This window comes from Hippoglossus stenolepis, chromosome 4 (genome assembly GCF_022539355.2).
Source record: "Hippoglossus stenolepis isolate QCI-W04-F060 chromosome 4, HSTE1.2, whole genome shotgun sequence".
NCBI lineage: Eukaryota > Metazoa > Chordata > Actinopteri > Pleuronectiformes > Pleuronectidae > Hippoglossus > Hippoglossus stenolepis.
Window position 1 is genome coordinate 10234355 of NC_061486.1, and position 20937 is coordinate 10255291.

Below are 20937 nucleotides of genomic sequence, written 5' to 3' on the forward strand. Positions count from 1 at the left end.
CAACAAGGTTGATTAAAATGTATCTTTTAATAAAAAACATAAATAATAATAATTGGAGCAATGCAGAATTTCATTTAACTTTAGCAATATAAGAAGCAGGAGAAAGTTTCAAAAAGTGAATCGTAACAAGAGTTTACACTACTCTCTGGTCTGCCAGAGAAAATTGCTGCTTCAGTTTGTGGGTGTGTTTATGCAACCCTACACTGCCATTAGTGTTGTGACCACATGTTGCCTGCCATAACAGTACATCCATATCCTATGTGTTTATATCTAATATAGGCCAAAGAAGTGAAATACAAGGCCATATAGATGCACATCATCCAGATTGTATCGCCAAGTGTCGTATTACAATGTTGAAAAACTAAAATCGACTTTTCTTGATTTGAATGTTGAAGGTCTACTGAAAACTAGAGGAGAGATGGACTCGCTCTTTATAGTGAGAATATATTAAAATATATTTTCTTAAGTGAAATTGTTCTAATTAAATGCTGCGCTCATAATAGTGAATTCTTTTTAGAGAGAGATCAATTTTACTGCATATCGGCATCATGGTGATTATGGTTTTCCTTAACCATGAAGCATGAGAATTATGAGTTGATGCCTGATTGTTATAATGTCTAAAAAATGATGTTATTGTGTTTAGCTAGTTAAGTTAGAATGTGACAGTTACTACTCTACATAAACACAATGGTGTTAAAAATGTGATCTTGATCATGTGCCTGTTCAACAAATAAATAACTTGTTGAATAAAACTGACAGAAACAAGACACTGTAGCCCACTGAGAAGGGGAAGAGTAAAAACACTTACCATCGGTACTGGTGAGGGCAAAGATTTCAGCCTGGGTCTGTCTCTTTCCGCCGATGGTTTTGGGTAACCAGTGTAGGTCAATGGGGTAAATGTCATCTGGCAATTTGACGACCAGAGTGGTCTCACTGGTCAGCAGGTTCCACTTGAGGATCTGGTGGTCCTCGCTGCACGAGTACAGTTCATCTGCTGTGGTCCAGCCGACGCAACTCACAAGTTCCTTATGTGATCTGCTGTTAAGGAAAGTGATGTGAAGTGCCATGGCCGCCACAGCAATAAATGAAAAGGTAATTCACAGATTCTAGATTTCTTACAGGCATTAGGGAGCAACCAGTCATCACAGGAAATACTCAATAATGTTGATGCAAACATTAGCAATGATAAAAACTAGCTACGTGTTTGAAGCTGTGTTAAATAATAACATGAAATAGAGCTTTACACGTGTAAAGCTAAACAGCTGACAACATTAGAGAGTGACCAGTTACTTCCAGAGTTATTTGATAACGTTGGTGCTAACATTAATGATGGTAAAAACAGCAGGAGTCTTGAAGTTGTGTTACAAATCAATATATACTGTATACAGAGCTGTATAATAATATATGTTTGAGCTATAAAGAAACACATATGTGAGGTTAAACATCTGACAACATCAGGAAGTTACCAGTTACCACTAGAAACATTAACATCGTGTCACTTAACAATATACAATGGAGCAGTACAAAAAACACACATGTCAGGTCTAACAGCTGACAACGCCACAGAAAGGATATGTTTGGATTCCTTCAACAAAGACGTTTTCAGCCTCATCGTGGATAAACCCCTCCGGATTCCGCGATGGTGGAAAAAGCTCCGCTGTTTGTCGGTGGAGGAAACAAGCGTCTGCAGTTGCTACGCCACAGACAACTGTTGCTAACGCGAATCCTCTGATGTCCCCGAGCACTGGCTACAGCTCGGATGCTAATGCTAACTCGGTTTCCTGGCCAAAGCAGGACATCGTGCTGCGGGTTACCGACTCTACTCTGTGAATGTGTGCGTGTCGTTTGCCCTAAAGCCGCCCGAGTGGTCGCGACGACACGAAACGAGCCCGTCCGCCACTACAACGCGTTTAATCGCAGTGGTTGTCGTGCTAACTGTCGGTTAGCCATTTAATCTGGGTCACAATAAACAGTTTGAAAATGAGTTATCGCGACAGTTGCGAGTCTCGTTTCTTTAACAGCCAATATAGTGAACAGTAACATAGAACACACTACATATATTGAATGGATGTATTAAAAGATGAATAGTTAAACTCAAAACAAACGAATATTAACAATAATCGAAACTTTATCTCCTGGAACTGTTCGCAGGGGGGGGCGGGGGCGGGGACTTTGCTCTGCTGTAACCAAGGCAACCGTTTGAACACGTAGAAACATTAGACTTTGAATCTGACAATAATCTCGCTCGGTATAAAACAACGTGCAGAATGTGGTTCTGATTCCTGTGTGTGTGTTTTTCTTTTTTCTTTTTTCTTTTTTCCTCGTTCTTCTCGTTCTCCTCCTCGTCGCGTCGCCGGGCGATCGCAGCGAGGCGGAGTTGGCTGCGTCCCCCTTTTTTTGAATCTCGTGTTTTTTTCCCCTGCCCTTTGAACGGTCCATGGTGCCTTGCGTCAGTTTCTAACGAATCTGGTTCGACGGCACAGTTTAGGCGCCATTTACAAGTTGTGAGTTTTCGAGCAGGGCAGCGACTCGGGATGACACGGGGCTAATTTTTGAGGATTATTTTCGGCCGAATTCTGGATTCGAGGACGCTTTTCGCTTTCCTAATCGCGACCCGGCTCGGAAAGGCAGACTTTTGGCGGACCGCGTGCATTTTGTAGAAGGTACAAAGAAAAGCTTTTTTTTTTTTTTAGCCGAGAGTTGGTGGCTGGGTTCCGTCTATTTGCTGAAGTGCGTTGCATTAGTTTTCAAATCGCACTTAACATTAACAGGACTTTAACTTGCGTTTAAACATTAGATGCGGTGGGAGAAGTACTGGCAAAAACTTTAATGATACTCCTGAATGGAATGAGAGTGGCGGCGTTTACGATTTATTGTACATTTAATGCAGCGTTCGCCTTTTTTCAGAGACAGACGCACACTACAGTAACGTGCAGTAGTCTTAGCTCATGTTAATGCTGTAGATGGGCGTTCAACTTTTTCACCACAGCGCCTTGAGTCTGGTTAACGTCAACTTCTTCAGCTTGAGCTCGCGCGGAGTTAAACACTCAATTCAATTCAGATAAAGCTAACTTTGAGTGTGCAGCGTTGCCATGACGTTACACATCCACCGATAAATTCGCCAGTCAAAGTTAGCCGCTACGTTAGCCTTAGCCTCGCTGCGCAACTGAACCTTAGATCGCTAGCCACGGCGGCTAACTTTATCTTAACGCTAGAAAAAATGGGGGAAATTGCGCAGTAACGTGGCAAAGTTGTTTATTTCAATCCGGGGGTGGGGGGGCGGGGGTCAAGCTAGCGGCGCCCACGTATTAACGCGGCTAATATCCGTGTTATTACGACGCTGCAGTTACAGTGAGGATACAGTTTGAATGCGCTCTCCCACTAGCTAGCGAGTTACGTTGCGTCGTCTGCACCTCCGCCCCCAGCGTAAGAAGAAGAAGAAGAGAGGATGGGAGCTAATCTCGGTGTCACTTTTAGACTTCGATGCTTTTAGGATGTTGCGTCTTCGCCACCGATCGGCGAGTCCGTTCAGATGCGTCTATTCCGCAAAGATCGTTTAAGATAACGTTAGGCAGAGCTGCGACGACTTTATTTAATCCATCGCATATTCATGGGATTTGTTTTACAGTTTGCGTTAATCTTATTTTCACGATTTCACAACATCGCAAGGATTATTATTACACGTTCAGCTCTTTTTTTTTTCTCCAAATCCCACATTAGGGTGCACGAGGTTATTGAAACGCAGGAGGAGGCCATTAATAATAAAAAAAAACTTATCTAGGGTTATAATAGCATCTTATTCTCTCCAATCACCACATCTTCCTCGGGGCCAGAGGCTTTTTCACTAACCCACTTCGTTCAGGTCGTGCCCACTTGTATCCATGTTGTTATCTATTAGTGAAACAACTGCGTTACTTTATGAAGAAAGAAAAACAACCCTGCGGACGACCCGGTAGATGGGCGGTAGTTAGATCTGACTGGGGTGATGATTAAAGCCTGACAACAGGGGAGCTGCGTGTGTGACCGACCAACAAAAAAAAAAAAAAGTGGAGTTGGGAGATTGACAGGCACGAAACCCACTCATGGATATTCCCTTTTTTCCACCAATGACCCATTCAGATTTCAAACCATGCCATCTAAAACTGCAAAGGGCTCCACTGCCTCCGCCAAGCCCAGAGGGAAAGGGTCGCAGCCTCGGGATGACTCCGAGGACGAGCTGGATGTACCCCCACAAGCAACCCGCTCCAATGGCAAAGAGGAGGCACCGCCGACAACTGGCAAGTAACAAAGGCTGTTTTGGTGTCTGTGAATCTAAATAAGTTGTGTTCACTCAATGGCGTTTGCGTGCGTTGCTGTACTTGCTAGTTTTTGCCAATTGGCACAGCTGTGGAGCCTCTTTTTTTTCTTGCTTAGATCTCAACACGTAGTTACAATGGCTGATGTATATTTTTCTAAAGTGCCTGCCATCAATAAACGTCTCATGATTTTTGAGATGATATCGTCGAGTGCACTTCTTCCTCGGATCTTCTCAACAAGCGAGGTGATTTATTTCGTGTTTTTATATAGTGGATCAAACAGGGTGTTTGACTTTGTTCTTATAACTTGATATTATGTAATTTGAATGGGACGCTTGTGATGCATATTGGTTTCCAGTGATGTTTGTGTCCTGTGTGATATGGTGAAATGCTAAGTATTTAATTTACAAGCATCCACCCCTTGGCTTGTTTATGCTTATGTGAGCACAATAGGGTTTGGACAGGTCGCTGTGGCTCGGTGTGATGGCAACACACATCGGGCTTTTTGCGTTCTTCATTTAGAATCACAAAACAGGATTTTCCATTTGTGTGTTTGGAGCACAGTCCGGCACGAGTGAAAATGTGACGTTGATGGTCGAAATTCACACTTTACTTCTTCGCCATCGACGGAATGAATGTGGCGCATCCATTCTCACGTATGAACGCTTCTCGTGGATTGCGTTTGTATAATAATGTGCTCTCGTCATACGCGGCCATGGTAGAATTCTGCCTTTTTCTGAAGGAGGGGGGGTGGGGGGGTTGGCTCGTGTTTTCAGAACAAAGAAGAAATAACCCCTGTCAACTTTCTCGGGAGTGGTGATGTGACTTGCTCCTTCAACTTGCTTCGCTGCCTGTGTTTTTGTTTGTTTGTTTTTGTCCTGCTCCTCCACCCCTCCCCCATGCACCACTGTCCCCTCCACCTGAAACCTCTCGCACAGAGGAATAAAAGTTTTGCTTGACTTTTTTTTCCCCCCTTCATGCCACAGGTCCGTCTCTCGGTGAGGCTGCCGAGGCGGCTGATAATCGAGGTTTGGAGGAGATTCTCGGTAGCATCCCTCCACCCCCGCCCCCAGCAATGACCAATGAACCGGGCGCTCCTCGCCTGATGATAACACATTTAGTCAATCGCAACTTTAAATCGTACGCAGGCGAGCAGATTCTGGGGCCTTTTCACAAGGTACGACCGAAATTACTTACAAATGTAAAACCCTGCGTGGGGAAACACTTTGTTAATGTGTTTACAGACTTGACATCATTTGCAGTGTTTCTTCCATTTTATTTGTCTCAATTTTTTTATTTGATGCAGCTGTAAACATGCTGCCTCATTGAGTAGTGGAAGACTCAAAAAGTATCAAATTATTGATAGTAGTTTATTGTAACATTAAGTAAGTTACAAGGATTCCAAGTGGAAAAAGTCACACTCCTCCATTTTGATTTAGTGAATGTATCTTACAAAGGGCAGTGGTATAATGGTGTGCTGACATTTTCCCTAAATTGAGACTTTCTTTAAAACTCTGTCTTTTCACCTTTTTCTGCTCCCCTCATAGCTGTGCAAGTATGGCATTATAAAAGTAAACCTTAACTACACCCACTCACACTGCCCTAGCTGTCACAATCTTACTATGCTAAAATGTTAGTATATACTTCTAATAATGTCATTTACAGTTTTTTGTGTGTGATTGCAATATATTTTGTATGACTATATTTTATATATATATTTTTTTTAAATATTCACTCTTTCCTTTCTCCTAGCGCTTTTCCTGCATCATTGGTCCGAATGGAAGTGGGAAGTCCAATGTGATAGATTCAATGCTCTTTGTGTTTGGATACAGAGCTCAAAAGATCAGATCGAAAAAGCTCTCGGTGCTGATTCACAGCTCTGATAAACACAAAGATGTCCAAAGCTGTACTGTGGAGGTGCATTTTCAAAAGATCACTGATAAGGTATATATATCTATCTCTGACACACAGATACACACTGCACCCACTCTGACCTCTCCTAAATTAATCAATATACAGTCCTAATTGAAGAGGAGCGATTAGAAATATTTTCTGGTGAATAGATATTTTTCTGGAATTTTTTTAATATTTTTTTCCCCCCTCAGTGCTCTTTAGACACTATTGCTATTCAGGTATTACACTAATGACTAAAACATGATTCAAATATGTCATGAAAGTTACAACTAACACCCATGGGAGCCACAACCAATTCATAATGTGCTAGAATTTATCTGGTTATTTTTAAATAATTTTTTTAATACACCATGTAGGGACTTGGCTCTAGTTATTTGATTGTATTGTGAAAAGTCAATAAACTGGGTGTTTATATTAAGAGATAATTTTATTATATTGAACAGATCACAGAATATCTTAAACTACCTGCATTTTAGACAATTAGAGTTAAATTTGTCTCTATATTTGATCTTCCACCATGGGTGTGAGTAAGTGTAGCTTTGACCTCTGTTAAATATCTAAACCTTTCAGTTTGAATACACCAGTTAAAATCAAGTTGTTAAACTAATGGCATAATTTTGTCAACTTCACTGGTGCTACAATCTTCCTTTTCTGAAACTTAATTTTTTTTTTATGAAGTGGTGTACACAGCTCAAATACTTGAAATAGACTTGGTTCTAAATCAATAAATTTCATGCATCTTTTTCCATGGTATTGATAATCTCATCTTTCTAACATGTTCTTACATTTTATAAATGTAATAAGATAGAAAATACTCAATTATTGATATGTGTAGATTTTTTATTATTTTTTTTACATGTCAGTGTAGTTTGTCTAAATCTGCTCAGTGCTTTTTAAACAAACCCTTTTTGAAATAGTTTTTTAAGAGGGCTGTTTTTCTCTACCCCCCTCTGTAGATTTGTCAGTATTATGAGTGTTATCAGTTGATGTGTGGAGCTGTTTGAGTTTCTTCTGAACTGTTCTGCTCTAAGCTGCTGTGTCTTCTACCCCTCCCCCCTCTGAGCCAGGAAGGAGATGACTACGAAGTTATTCCCAACAGCAAGTTCTATGTTTCCAGGACTGCCAACAAAGACAATTCCTCAGTCTACCATATCAATGGCAAGAAAGCCACATTTAAAGAAGTGGGGGCTTTACTCCGAGGCCACGGTATTGACCTAGACCACAACAGATTTCTGATCTTACAGGTAATTTTATTTTTTCTATTTTAACTTCCTGCTGTGACCATCTCATTCTGTCAGATTTCCTTTTCTTCACCCTCTGCCCATGTCCCAGTTCTGTTTTAGTCAAATGTTTTCACGGCTATCTTAAAGCCATGTCTCTCTATGGAAATAACCTGTTGCACTGGAATTGGAAGAGAGAGGATGTGCCCTCTGCTAGCCCTTAGACTGCTATAGCAGCGCATCATGGTTTGAAACAATGTGGAAAAGTTGCGAACCATAATTTGCTGCTTTAGAATTTTAAGGAAAATAATTCAAATTGACCCATACATGGACCTGGACATGAAGAGCTATAGTTTTTATAGAGGCGGGCTTCTGTGACTAGGTTGACCCACCGGTGAGGTGGGTTGGATCTCCCTTCCCCTCCCTTTCCCATCTACCTGCCACGCTTTAGCAGCACGTAAATATTGGCGTGTGAGAATAAACCCCAACCCCAATATTGGCAGTGCTGCTTCAGTGTGGCCGGATCAAACACCCTTCATTACCATGGCTTTTATATTGGTTCAGCTTTTTTTTTTTGCCTCCACTGAATTTTATGCATTTTTGTATATTTTCATCTTATTTTTCTTATTTTTCTTATTTTTTTTAAAATTATTTTTATTTAGCATGGTGTTGCACTGAGTTTGAACCAAGTAACTTGTTACATTCCTACCCCTTCTGATTGTATTACATGTGTGTGACCGACCCATTATTACTGATTAACCCAAGGTTTACGGGGGGGATGACTCATGTCAGCAAAACCAACGGCTGATTAAATCCTTGTTGCCGTATTTCCTAAATTTTTATTATTTTTTTTACAGTATGTGTTAGTTTCAGGTGAACACAAAGTTTATATCCTCTTCTGTGGTTTTGTGGTTAGCTGGTTGATTACGTGTATCCTGCTGCACTTTTTTTGCAAGTGTGTGTGCATGTTCCATCTCCCTCTCGTTGGATGTTAAGAGTTTCAGCTATCTGTCTGTGACATGGCTGCATGACTATGGGAAGAGGCTTCTCCAAGGTCACTTTTCTAGGCCTCTGTCTGAGGGGAAGCTGTCTATTTTGTGAACTGGTCAGAGCAGTGGATGACGTGGGACACCCCTTTACTTTCCTCTACTGGCTTCTCCTTTCTTTCTTACATAAATATAATATGTGAGCCGCTTTTTCCCTTACACATAAATGAAAAAGAATTTGGCACTTAGTTTTTTTTACCATATCACAATTTAATTTCTTTTTAACTTGAAACTTAGAATATTATTCTAAACCAGCCTAACAAAAAAAATAAAAAAGAACACATGTTCAGACAAATATAATTTCAGCAGAGAGTTGTCTCTGACTTGGGGCCAAAGTATACATGTACAGTATACATGGTGTAGCTCCCAAGAGGTGAAAATTAGCAGGCCATCAAAGTGTTTGTATTAAATCACTTTAAATTTAGCAAATGTAATTTTAACACAAATTCTGCGATGGTTTGTAGTTTTTGTTTGGGCAGAGTGGTGATGTGATGTGTTATTACTGTATTAATATTTCTAAGTGATTTAACTTCAACACATGCGATTACACTTTTTACTTATTTATCAGATGAAATCAGATCTAATATATTTTTGGGTGTTTGTTGTATTTTAAAATTTTGAATCAATCTTTTTGTTGTCTTACTTTCTCTGTGCTGGAAGATATTTTGTGTTGTAGTCACAGTGAACCTGTAGAAAATATTTTGTGGTACACAGTATATGACTGTGTGTGCAGCTCTGTGTTTTCTATGAATGACTATGTATGACATGTATGTCTGTCCCTGTTGGGCCTGGACTGTACTTAGGGTGAGGTGGAGCAGATTGCTATGATGAAGCCTAAAGGTCAGACAGAGCATGATGAGGGCATGCTGGAGTACCTGGAGGACATTATTGGCTCCTGCCGCCTGAAGGAGCCCATCCAAACCCTGGCCCGTCGCATTGAGCTGCTCAATGAGCAGAGGGGAGAGAAGGTGACATACACTCATACAAAATCTGCTCACACATTCAGAAGCTGACCTACTGTACAAGTGCAAATGAAGATTTTAGAGTTTGAAGATGTTTTCTTTTGTGTGAGAATGTTTGAATGTTTTTGATGCAGATAATCTGTGATGAAAATGATAAGTTTTTGTTATCATGTAACTGCAGTATGTAAGATAAGTTAGTACTTGGCGAGGCCAACTGTCCCAGGCATGATTCATTGATTTTTTTTTAGGAAACCTTTAGTGCGTGGACATGTACTTCTGAAGATAATGCTGTCTTAGTATGATTTTATTTTACTTTTACTTTCATTTTATTATACTATTGTTACTGTAAAGTAACACGGTACAAAGTTATATTGATAATTTAAAAAAATGAGGGAAAAATCACTAATAGCTTTTATAATGGTATAAATTTTATATATATAATTTTTTTACTCATGTTTATAAATTGTGATTGTTCTGTCACCTGATATTAAGTTTTGCAATTTGTTAACTGTCCTAGCTAAACCGAGTGAAGCTCGTGGAAAAGGAGAAGAATGCATTGGAGGGAGAAAGAAACAAAGCTGTGGAGTTCCTCACTCTGGAGAATGACATTTTCAAACACAAGAGTCAGCTTTGCCAATATTATGTGTGAGTGCACCAGCATACTGTAATCTCTCTGTTCTGTACATGATGAATTAAACAATATAATAACCTCATTAAATTTTATGTAGATCCAACAGTAGCATAAAAAGAAAAAAACATGTTAAATGTTGTGATCTTCATAAGCACGACTCTTTTCTGGTGTTGGATCCCAGAGGCCTTTCTTTTATATGTAGTTTTATATCTCACTGTTTTTTCCCTGATACATCTCTTTGCCATTAGTCATGATCTGCACAAGCGTGTAGTGGACAAAGAGCAGGAAAAGCAGAAGATCCTGGAGGACACAAAGGAACTGACTGAGAAAAATACAAAGATTTCACAGGAGATGGAGAAAATGAACCAAGAGCTCAAAAATGTAGAGAAGTAAGACATTTTTGGGTTCTTCCCTTTTATTTACCAATGTAAAATGCTAACTATCTTATTTGAATCATTTTGCAGAAGTAAGTTGTACCCATTATTTGTATAATGGGTAGATCATTTTGTACCGTTTTGAGAATGTCAGTTTATTTGCTATTTCAGTTGAGTCCCACTGGACTGACTTGAATCAATGTACTAAGTAAAAGTGCCGTTCCTCCACCAGGAAACAAAATAAGCTCAACAAGTACATTGAGACCCAGAAGGAGAAGTTCACCCAGCTGGACCTGCAGGATGTTGAAGTGCGTGAGAAGATTAAACACTCCAAGAGCAAGAACAAGAAACTGCAGAAGCAGCTGGAAAAGGACAAAGAAAAGGTGTGTTGGCCTTTAATCTGCAGTCCATTATTACACACAGTTCTACAACTTAATTTGATTTGGTTACTCTGGTTTTCACTTATTTCACTTTGACAGAATCACAGTGGAAATGCTCTCTGTGTTCAGAGGCACACCCACATTTGTTAGGAGAGCATATCTTTAGCAAAATCTTTTTTCATAAATTTCTTTGATTATTTATAATACAGGTCCATTATCACATACAAGGTTCTACTCAGTCAAGACAAGCTAGCACCAGTGGTATTAAGCTCCAGTGTTATTGTGTTGATTTCGTCTCATGTCCAAATAAGTGACCTTGGCAGGTAAAATTAAATATCAATTTCTTATAGAAAACACAAGGGCTGTTGTTTTGAGGTATGGAGAAAAATATGGTCAAGACTTTATAGAAACCTGCATATAAATGAAATGCAGTTATCAATAACTACATTTTAGCTCATCTGTGCCATGTTTCTTTTGCAATCACATTTTTAAGGGGTAAATTTAAAGTCGTCTACCCATTTAAAGTGCAATAGGCATTATTTGATATATTAAATGTATTCCCTAAAGATCATGCAGAGAACTTAAAATTGTTCCTAGCCTTTTTCTTTTTTGTGTTTTAGACGGAACTATTGTTTCCAGATAAATGTAACTGATATTCTGCATGATGGCTCCGTGTCTTTCATACAGAACACGTGTACATTGATACTGACATGGAAAATCATGCTGTGCCATTTGTAGGATTGTGTACAAACTATGCTTTAGTTTTAAAATATTTCTTATCCCTGTGTTTTCTCTAAATTAATTGACATCATCCAGAGAGAAATAAAACGATCAAATTTCATCATCTGTCAAATTTCATGACAGGAAGGCCAGACACCTAAACTAGCCACTAGGGGGCTGTCAAGTAACGCACTGGTTGATTATCAGTGTGTGTGTGTGCTCGGTTTCAATCTTAACAATGCCCCTGTCTACTAAACTAATGTTTCTCTAACTTGTGCACTCACTGAGAACTGTTTTCACACAAACCTCAAGTTAAGAGTTCCCTCATAACTGTGGATATATCTTCTCGTCATCTCCCCTGCTCTAAAAGCACATGTGCTCCACCTACAATGACTGTGCTCTGGAAATGTCTTGGTCAGAGGGGGAGCTGGGCAGAGGCAGGCAGACCTCTGGGGAGCAGTGTTCTACTGTGTGGTAGTCAACTATGGCCTGGCTTGTGTAACACTCCCAGCAGCCACATTCACCCGCAGTTAACCCTACAAAACATAGAAAATGCACCACACACACACACACACACACACACACACACACACACACACACACACACACACACCACTCCTTGCCTTGTTTCAGCCCTGCCAAGCAGCAGATTGTTGTGCCAGTCTTAACCAGGGCTCACTCAGTCCTGAATGTGTGTTTATAGTTGATTACAGTTGTGTGTTTTGGCCTGCTTCTGAACGTGTAGCACAGTTGCTCATAACTGACACTGGTAAGCAACATTTAGTGTAGTTACTGTCTACCTCTTGTGTCAGAATGTCTTTACCGATCTCTTTCAACTCTCGTCTAGTTCAAGAGGCAAAGTTCTATAGGTCTGTGGTTGGTAGCAGTGTTAATTAATGTACTGTTTCCAGTTTTAACAGGTGTAGCCGTTGTTGCTTAGAATCCAACACATCTCATCTGTTTTTGTACGTTCTCCTGTCTGGCTCGTCTTTCAGCTGGAGGAAGTGCGCGGTGTACCAGCCAGCAGTGAAAAGGCCATCTCTGAGGCAACTGTTAGCAAGGAAGAGCAGGAGAAGCAGAAGATGAAAGAAGAGGAAAAACTTAAGGAGGTCATGGAGAGTCTGAAAGAAGAGACCAGTGGCTTGCAGCAGGACAAAGAGGTGTGTGTGCTTCCTAATGATAGTTTGTTGCAATCTTTGCTTAACTTAGGATACAAAATGTTTTCTAACCCCACCTCTCTTCTTGTATTCTCCAGACCAAAGAGAAAGAGCTGATGGGACTCAGTAAGGCTGTAAATGAGACACGTTCCCGTATGGACATTGCTCAATCGGAACTCGACATCTACCTTAGCCGCCACAACACAGCTTTGACACAGCTCAACACGGCCAAGCAAACTCTCCAAACCACCTCGGATACTCTGCGAGAGCGCCGCGCTGCCATCAAAGATTTAGAAGTCAAAATACCCCAGAAAGAGCAGGAGCTCAAGAAGGTAAAAGCAAATATCAACATTGTTGTTTGAATTGCATTTTATTGGATCAGCATTTTATCACATCTTGTGTTTTGGAAACCACAACGCACACCTTTGTACTCACTACATCTGTTCAATATATCTGCACAGCAGGTGGTGTAAATTATGTGAACTTTTCCTTGAATTACTCCCCCTCTCTGCAGGACGAGGGAGAGTTGGAGCAGCTGATGAAGATGGATAATGACACCAGAGAAGTGGTGAGGGAAATGAGGCAGAAGGTGGATGAGGCCAAGAGCTCTCTGTCGTCCAACCGCAGTCGAGGAAAGGTCCTGGATGCGCTCATGCAGCAGAAGAAGAGGGGTGTAATCCCTGGCATCTTTGGAAGATTGGTATAAAAAAAAAAGTCATATATTAATATAAAGTTTTTTTTTTTTAAGGATTCATTATGTGGAATAGAAACCAGAATCCTATAGTAGGTTTTTTTCTGAACCTTTTTTGTGCTTCTAGGGAGACCTCGGAGCCATAGAAGAGAAGTTCGATGTGGCCATCTCCTCTAGCTGTGGTGCTCTGGACAACATTCTGGTGGATACCATCGACACAGCTCAGAAATGTGTCACATTTCTCAAAGAACAGAACATTGGGGTCGCCACCTTCATTGGTCTCGACAAGGTAAAGAAGATTGTACTCTGCCTAGAAGTCTCTTTAACCACTTAGAGAGTTTCCGTTGGGCTAGTTATTCATTCAATAAAATGAGTTTCTGTAACGCCCTCTTCCTCTTCCCATCCTTTTTTCAGATGAAGGTGTGGGAGAGGAACATGGCTCCCATTCGTACTCCAGAGGACTGTCCTCGTCTCTTTGACATGGTCCAAGTGAAAGATCAGAGCGTGCGTCCAGCTTTCTACTTTGCCCTCAGGGACACGCTGGTGGCCCAGGACATGGACCAAGCCACGAGAATGGCCTTCCAGAAGGACAAGCGCTGGAGAGTGGTCACCCTGAGGGGACAGATCATTGAGATGGCTGGTGGGTGTTTTTCTCTTTCTATCATAATTTAAACCCAGCTCATGTTTTTTATTTTTTTCTCATATAGTTTGGGCTTTCTATGTGAATATAATAAATACTTAATTTACAGTGTTTCTGCAGGGTGTTAAAAAGTCTGAAATTTAATCATCAGAATTTTAGGCTGTAAAAAGTCTTAATATGTTCAAATGTTATGTACTGGGTCATAAACACATTTTGATAGGGTATGTTTAACATTCATTTAACACCACTTCCAACACACTTTCAAAATAGGGGTTTCTTAAGAGAAATGTTTTGGTGGAATGCTTGTTTGTAACGTCTCCATGTGCTGTAGTTCTTTCAAATTCTTTCAATACTGTTCTTTCTAAATATGTTTTCATCTCTGTGGTGTGATGTGTAATTCACAGGTACCATGACTGGAGGAGGAAGAGCGATGAAGGGCAGGATGGGCTCTTCTCTTGGCACCGAGGTCTCCCAGGAGGAGGTGAGGGCAAAAGACACAAATATGAACCAGTTGTTTATCCTGAAGTAGAAAACTGTTCCAGCAGTCGGATACATATTTAGTGTCACTTTTAACTGAACCTTTTCTAGAAATGAAAATGTTTTATTGAAATACTTCGCATCTATCTGTTAACACAGGAACTCAGATAGCAGATTAGATGTTATAATTGTTTTAGTTGAGAAAAATTATGTTAAGCTTTACCTATATGTGTGCCTAGCTTTAGCATTTAGTTTTACTGCATCATTTAATTACTGCATCTAACAGAGTGTTCATTTTGTGAATGTGTTGATTATAAACCACAAATGTAGAGATTAACAATAGGAAATGACCATTAAGTTCTTACTTCCATTAAACTATGTTGTTATTCGCTCTCTTTATTTGCTCCACTCCAAGTGGGTCAAGTAAGCTTCATAAATAATTCCTGCTGTGAACTCGGAGAGCTGAAGTTTTATTTTGCTCTTGGGATTTTGAGACGCTAGATTAATATGAGCCCTTCTGTCACATAATCACCACAGTGGGTCGTTAGTGTACGAGACATGATGGTTTTCATGTGTTCTCTGCAGCTCGATCGTATGGAGAGTAAGCTGAGCGAGAAAGTGTCAAAGCTGCAGGGCTGCCAAGAGAGAAAGCTGCAGCTCGAGGAGAACATCCAGCGCCTCCGGCCGCAGCTCCGGGACATGAAGAACACCCTGGAAAAATACGCCAAAAGCATGACTGTACATAAGATACCTTTTCATTCACTGTTTTCCTGTCCCACTCATTTGTCTGGAGCTCAGTAATAAACTCTACAATTCACAGCCAACTTAAATGTAACTTTCTTTGTGTGACTGAGAATTTTCCTTTTTTCCTTCTCTCAGAGTCTTGCTGACCAGGAGACTCACCTGAAACGTCAGATGAAGGAGCTTGAGGCTAACGTGATCGCAGCCGCCCCGGACAAGGCCAAGCAGAAGCAGATGGAGAAGAGTCTGGATGCTTTCAAGAAAGGTGGGATCCTCCTGAAGGAACGTAGAAACATTGTTACATAGGTTATCAAAGATAATGTTGAATCCAATGGTAATCATTAGCTGTATTTGTGGGAAGGATTACACTCAACATAAGAAATTTGTCAAAAATGTCCCATTTTATTGTTACTAGTTTTAGTGTCTAAATAAACCTACATTTTTATCACTTAAACTGCTTTCAGACATTCACTGAACTCTGGACATTTTCCTGAAATGTTCCGTAGGGGCTGTATGTGAGAACGCAAATGTCCGTTGCTGCCGACATTTTATGTAACTTTTCCTTCCAGCCCCCTAGTAAAATGTCCGGAGTGAGTCCATGTGGGAATACAGCAGGAAAATTCCCAGCGAGTGAGTGGGTGTAATGATGACATTTCTAACATGAAACGAAACAGAAAAGTATTAAAATATCTCAGGATGAAAAAGAGAAGCAGGACAAGTAGAAAACGACGACAAAAGATGTCAACTTGGAAAGACAACGAGATTCGAGAGCTTTTGACGACAAGATTTTGATGTGAACATAAATGTCTGATTTCCACAGCAGAATTTATCAGCTTCCTGCCTCCTCTACCCAGAGGCCAACCTAGGAATTTTTTTCCTGGAATTTATGTCAGAAAATGGTTTTGGATTAATACAAAAAAAGGTTCTCTCAGATGAATCCCTGTCTCTAACATGAATTTAACTGTTCTATCTCGTTCCTCTCTCTGTGTTCTGTCCCTCTACTCCACCTCTTGCTCTCTCAGACTTCGAGGCAGCTTCTAGTAAAGCTGGAAAAGTGGAAAATGAGGTGAAGAGGCTCCACAACCTGATTGTAGACATCAACAGCCACAAGCTAAAGGCTCAGCAGGACAAGCTTGACAAGGTCAACAAGGAGCTGGACGACTGCTCCTCCACCATCACCAAGGCCCAAGTAGCCATTAAGACAGCTGGCCGGTGAGGAACTGATACTGTGTCCATCACATCTAAGACCCATTAGGTTACAGGAACATTCAGTAAACTTCTTTACCTCCCTGGTTTAGTCGTTCCTTCTTTGAGATTATCAGTCAGACGTCTAATCAATAGTATCTGTAGCAGGAACATTAAGATTGATCATGTGCTCAGGAGAGGCTGAAGTCTGCGGAAGCGAAACCACAGCGACGGCTGCAGGTGCTGTGGCTTGTTCAGCTTCATGAACTATCCAACCAGCTCAGGACAGTGGAGACATTATACTAGCTGGGTTCTCCAAATCCCTGTGTCTGCACACACAAAACACAGGGGCCGCTGCACCCACCTTTACTCACTCAATAACAGTTTTGTTACGACTTAGCAGTTTTACACACACACACACATTAACCACGACCACACAAGGGTTAATATCTGTGTCTCCTCTGCAGCAACCTGAAGAAGTGTGAGGAGACTGTGAGTCGTGTGCAGCTTGAGCTGGAGGAGAACGGGAAGTCAATGGCCGAGTTCACAGAACAACTGAAGAAGCTGGAAGAGGAGGCTGGGGAGGTCATGATGGCCTGTCAGGAGGCGGAGGTTTGCACATTTTGAACACTTTCCTGCTTCAAGAAAAAAAGAGGAAAAGCTCCAACATGAATAAACTGTTGAAACACAATGGTTTTGAAATACGATTTAAAGCCAAAAGAAACTGATAAATTTCACCAATGCATGATAAACACCCTGTGTTGAATATTTTATCCAAGTGTGCCAGTGATTCCCATTGGAGTAGTGACAGTATTTTATTTTTTAAAAGTTAAACTTATATCTTTGATCTCATTAATATCTTATCCTCTTCTTGCTGTAGCTCTGTAAAATCACCACATCTAAATGAATCTTAAGGGAACACTGAATCAAGATGAGCACCACTGTTTTCTCCCTCGTCCTCCAGGCGGAGCTTCCCGAGGTGCAGGAGCAGTATCAGGGGGTGCTGAAGGAGATCAAGGTTCTGCAGCAGCAGGAGCACGCTCTGCAGGAGGAGTCCCTCAGCGTCCGGCTCCGCATCGAGCAGATCGAGACGACCATCACCGAACACAACAACAAGATCAAACACTGGCAGAAAGAGGTGGGAAGGGAAACAAGTGTGTGGGGGGGGGGGGGATTTATGTCTCTATAGCTTTTATTGGTTCATATATTATTAAACAATTATTATTATGAGGAAATAAATTATATACTCAGCAAAGTATTTGTCAAGACTGGACGTCTAGTGGAGAAGAAAACATGCCTCAAAACAATGTGTAGATAATAATTTATTAATTCACTGATGTTTGAATTAGTCATTTCACTTTTGGAGCTTTGCTTTAATTTGACACAAGTGTAATTAATCAAATTCATCCACGTATTTGACTCTGAGTTTCTTCTGACTCAATTATCTTTTTAGATACATATTTTTATTTTCTCTAAACTGATGTTTAATGGGATTTATTTGTCAGATTGATTGAAGTTACAGATTTTTCTGTCACAGACGTGAACTAATTATATTTTTGCCCTGATTAATTATTGTCGTTTATGCTCTTCAGGCCAGCAAGTTGTCCCTTCACACGATTGAAGACAAACCAGCAGAGGAACTTCCTGTTCTCACTCCTGCCGACCTTGAAGAAATCTCTAATCCCAATGTCATCATCAACAAGATGATGAGGTCAGAGACGCAGTGCGCTCAGATGAAGCCAAACCTCGGCGCCATCGCTGAGTACAAGAAGAAGGTGTGAACACACAAGAACCGGCTTCCTGATCTAACTTCGTAAATTCACCTCAAGCATTTATTGAACAGTATGAGGCCAATAGCAACTACAAGTGAGGGATGATGGAGAAACAAAATTTAAGAACTGTGTTTCAGCTTTTATTAAAAATTAGAAGGGCCCTCGGAGAGTGCATACCTCCACCAAGGCTACTACCCTATTTCACCATGTTAAAGAAAATTGAAAAACCATAATCCACGACCCACCCAATCTGGATCCATTCCAAATTTTAACGGGATCTTCATTGGTTCATGTCCCACCCCTTCACAACATTTCATGAAAATCTGTTTTGTAGTTTTAGCGAAATCCTTCTAACAAATGCAGACATAAACATATCCTACTTGTCGGTGGTTATTAAACAGTGTCATCGTGTGGTTATGTTTCCAGGAGGAGCTGTACCTGCAGCGAGTGGCTCAGCTGGACGAGATCACGACCGAGAGGGACCAATTCAAGCGCGGCTACGAGGAGCTGCGCAAACAGCGACTCAACGAGTTCATGACCGGATTCAACATGATCACAAACAAGCTGAAGGAGAACTACCAGATGCTAACGCTGGGCGGGGACGCAGAGCTGGAGCTGGTCGACAGCTTAGATCCCTTTTCTGAGGGCATCATGTTCAGGTGACTTTTCCTTTTAGGTTCCTGTCGACTCTTTTCTAGACATAGATCCCATCTTTGATTCGACATTGATTCTGTTTGTGATGTTTCTAGTGTTCGTCCTCCAAAGAAGAGCTGGAAAAAGATCTTTAACCTGTCGGGAGGAGAGAAGACGCTGAGCTCTTTGGCTCTGGTGTTTGCTCTGCACCACTACAAACCCACACCGCTCTACTTCATGGACGAGATAGATGCTGCTCTTGATTTCAAGAACGTCTCCATTGTTGCCTGTTACATTTATGTGAGTATGACCGTGTGTTGTGTGACCAGACAAGCTGCATGTTAAAGTTATGTTCTAAATCTCTCTCCAAAGTATAAAAGTACATTTGTAGTAGAAAGGATCATTTACAAGCATCTGCCTACTGTTCGTGTCCTTCACTAAACCTATGAACACAGAGCTGCTGTTGGATGATAACAGTATTTTAATTGAATTACATTAGCTTGTTCATTTGAGGAAATGCTGAGTTGATCAGTGCACTAATCACTGACTCATGAGAACCCAGCGTCTCTGTTGTGTAACACTGAATAAGCTTCATTCTTAACTTCCCTATTGGACAGCAACTCTGTAGCAGCTTTTAACTAAAAAATCCTCAACTGTGAAGAAAATCTAAAATCACAATCTCTCTTCAGATCTGTAATTTTTGTTCCTCTCTCTCTTTCTGTGCAGGAACAAACAAAGAACGCTCAGTTCATCATCATCTCTCTGAGGAACAACATGTTCGAGATCGCAGATCGCCTCATCGGCATCTACAAAACTCACAACACCACCAAGAGCGTGGGAATCAACCCCAAGACCATCGTGTTCAAGGAGCATGATGCCGTCACTGCTTAAACCTCAACAGGCTCATGTTTTCAGGGGGTTTTCTTTCACCCCCTTGTAAATATGTGTATCTTGTTTTCTTTTACAATGAAATGCTGCTATTTTCTTACTTTCTGAGCTAATAAATGTTTCCTGGAAAAATCTTTACCTCAATGCTTGTACTCATCACCGCTCACACGTACATACACATCTAATATCAAGAGTTCAATATATTTTGGTTAAAGTTTCTCTAACTTGTTCATTCTTTTGTTCCAATTTAATTAAAATGTTTTGTCCCTTGGCAGACTAGACCACAGATATGGATTTTTGGGAGCAGATAGATATTGGGGAGTAAAAATAAACATAAATTGGCAGGTGTATATATATATATATATATTTCTTAAGAAACAATTTGGCAATGCTTTCTAAAATGTCATTTTTAAACCTTTAACAAACAAATGTAATACAAGTTTCATATTTTAGTTTATAAACTTTGTTGAAAACATTCAGGAGTTTCCTCCACCAAGGCCCCACAGTCCCTTTATGAAAGCACATTTAAATGTTCTATAGATTTTTATTTGGATCTGCACCAAATTACACTTAAATATCAGTCCCCTAAATGTCTGATTTCTCTGATCAAGACCCATGAACTATTCAGAGAAATGAATGTTGAATATCAACTTAATGTTAAAGAAAGTGAAAAAGAATTCCTGGATCCACACCAATCGGTTTTGTTCTGTTGTGTAATTACATTTTGATGGCAGTGGACGTCCTGGGATGCAAGACCAATTTCATAAGCGATTCTAACAATAAATTGTAATCTAATTTAAAAGTCATGCCTCACCCCTCCTGGAGTTACATGGAAAATGGTTGGGTGGGTTTTGCATGATCCTGCTTAAAAACAAATGCGTGACCTCTTTGGTGGAGATAACTATAAATTTAAAAGAAAACACAAATACAGCCAAATATGTAGAGCTTGAATTAAGAAGATTAAACAACACATCTTGGTGAAGGTTTGTATTCCGAGTCATTCGAGTTCAAAGTGCTTTTTAAATTCAGCCAAGTCATATTGTCCTCATGTGTCCACACTGGTAACGTCCTGCTCTGCGGACATGTGGCAGCTTGGATACATGTATTTATACATTTCACACTGCTCAGCCAAGTGCGGCAAACATCTGTTAATCGAGTTCACTGCACCACTGACACACAGACAACACATGAACATTAAATAACACAAAGAC

The 20937-nt window shown here is 40.5% G+C and overlaps 2 protein-coding genes across 3 annotated transcripts in view; one reads left to right on the top strand and one right to left on the bottom strand.

Moving 5' to 3' along the window:
• The window catches only part of ift80 (intraflagellar transport 80 homolog (Chlamydomonas)), a 28500-nt gene extending 26440 nt beyond the window's left edge, over positions 1-2060 (bottom strand). Inside the window, exons 1-2 of the mRNA XM_035153865.2 lie at positions 1576-2060; positions 809-1030 (exon numbers count right to left, since the gene is read on the bottom strand). Of these exons, the coding sequence (XP_035009756.1) occupies positions 809-1030; positions 1576-1612 (259 nt within the window). The 5' untranslated portion in view covers positions 1613-2060. The remainder of the gene's footprint in view (positions 1-808; positions 1031-1575) is intronic.
• On the top strand, positions 955-19858 carry smc4 (structural maintenance of chromosomes 4). Of its 2 annotated transcripts, none has more exons than XM_035153863.2 (24): positions 955-1092; positions 4120-4277; positions 5282-5472; positions 6048-6239; positions 7277-7453; positions 9279-9443; positions 9955-10082; positions 10317-10457; positions 10675-10825; positions 12538-12702; positions 12798-13031; positions 13214-13399; positions 13518-13679; positions 13805-14030; positions 14435-14511; positions 15093-15245; positions 15387-15513; positions 16271-16460; positions 16901-17045; positions 17398-17571; positions 18026-18208; positions 18632-18864; positions 18955-19138; positions 19565-19858. In XM_035153863.2, exons 1-24 carry the CDS (start codon positions 1085-1087, stop codon positions 19727-19729), a joined length of 3915 nt encoding a protein of 1304 aa, XP_035009754.1. In that variant the 5' UTR covers positions 955-1084; the 3' UTR covers positions 19730-19858. The 2 variants fall into 2 exon arrangements, with proteins under 2 accessions (XP_035009754.1, XP_035009755.1); XM_035153864.2 differs by lacking the exon at positions 955-1092 and adding an exon at positions 2411-2663.
• The last annotated feature ends 1079 nt before the right edge of the window (positions 19859-20937 follow it).

What these genes read in the sequence shown, in the direction of transcription:
- smc4 (XM_035153863.2), top strand. An exon ending in CTGGCATCTTTGGAAGATTG is followed by an intron (nt 13,400 to 13,517) that starts GTATAAAAAAAA and finishes TTGTGCTTCTAG; the next exon opens with GGAGACCTCGGAGCCATAGA. An exon ending in TGGCCTGTCAGGAGGCGGAG is followed by an intron (nt 17,046 to 17,397) that starts GTTTGCACATTT and finishes CTCGTCCTCCAG; the next exon opens with GCGGAGCTTCCCGAGGTGCA.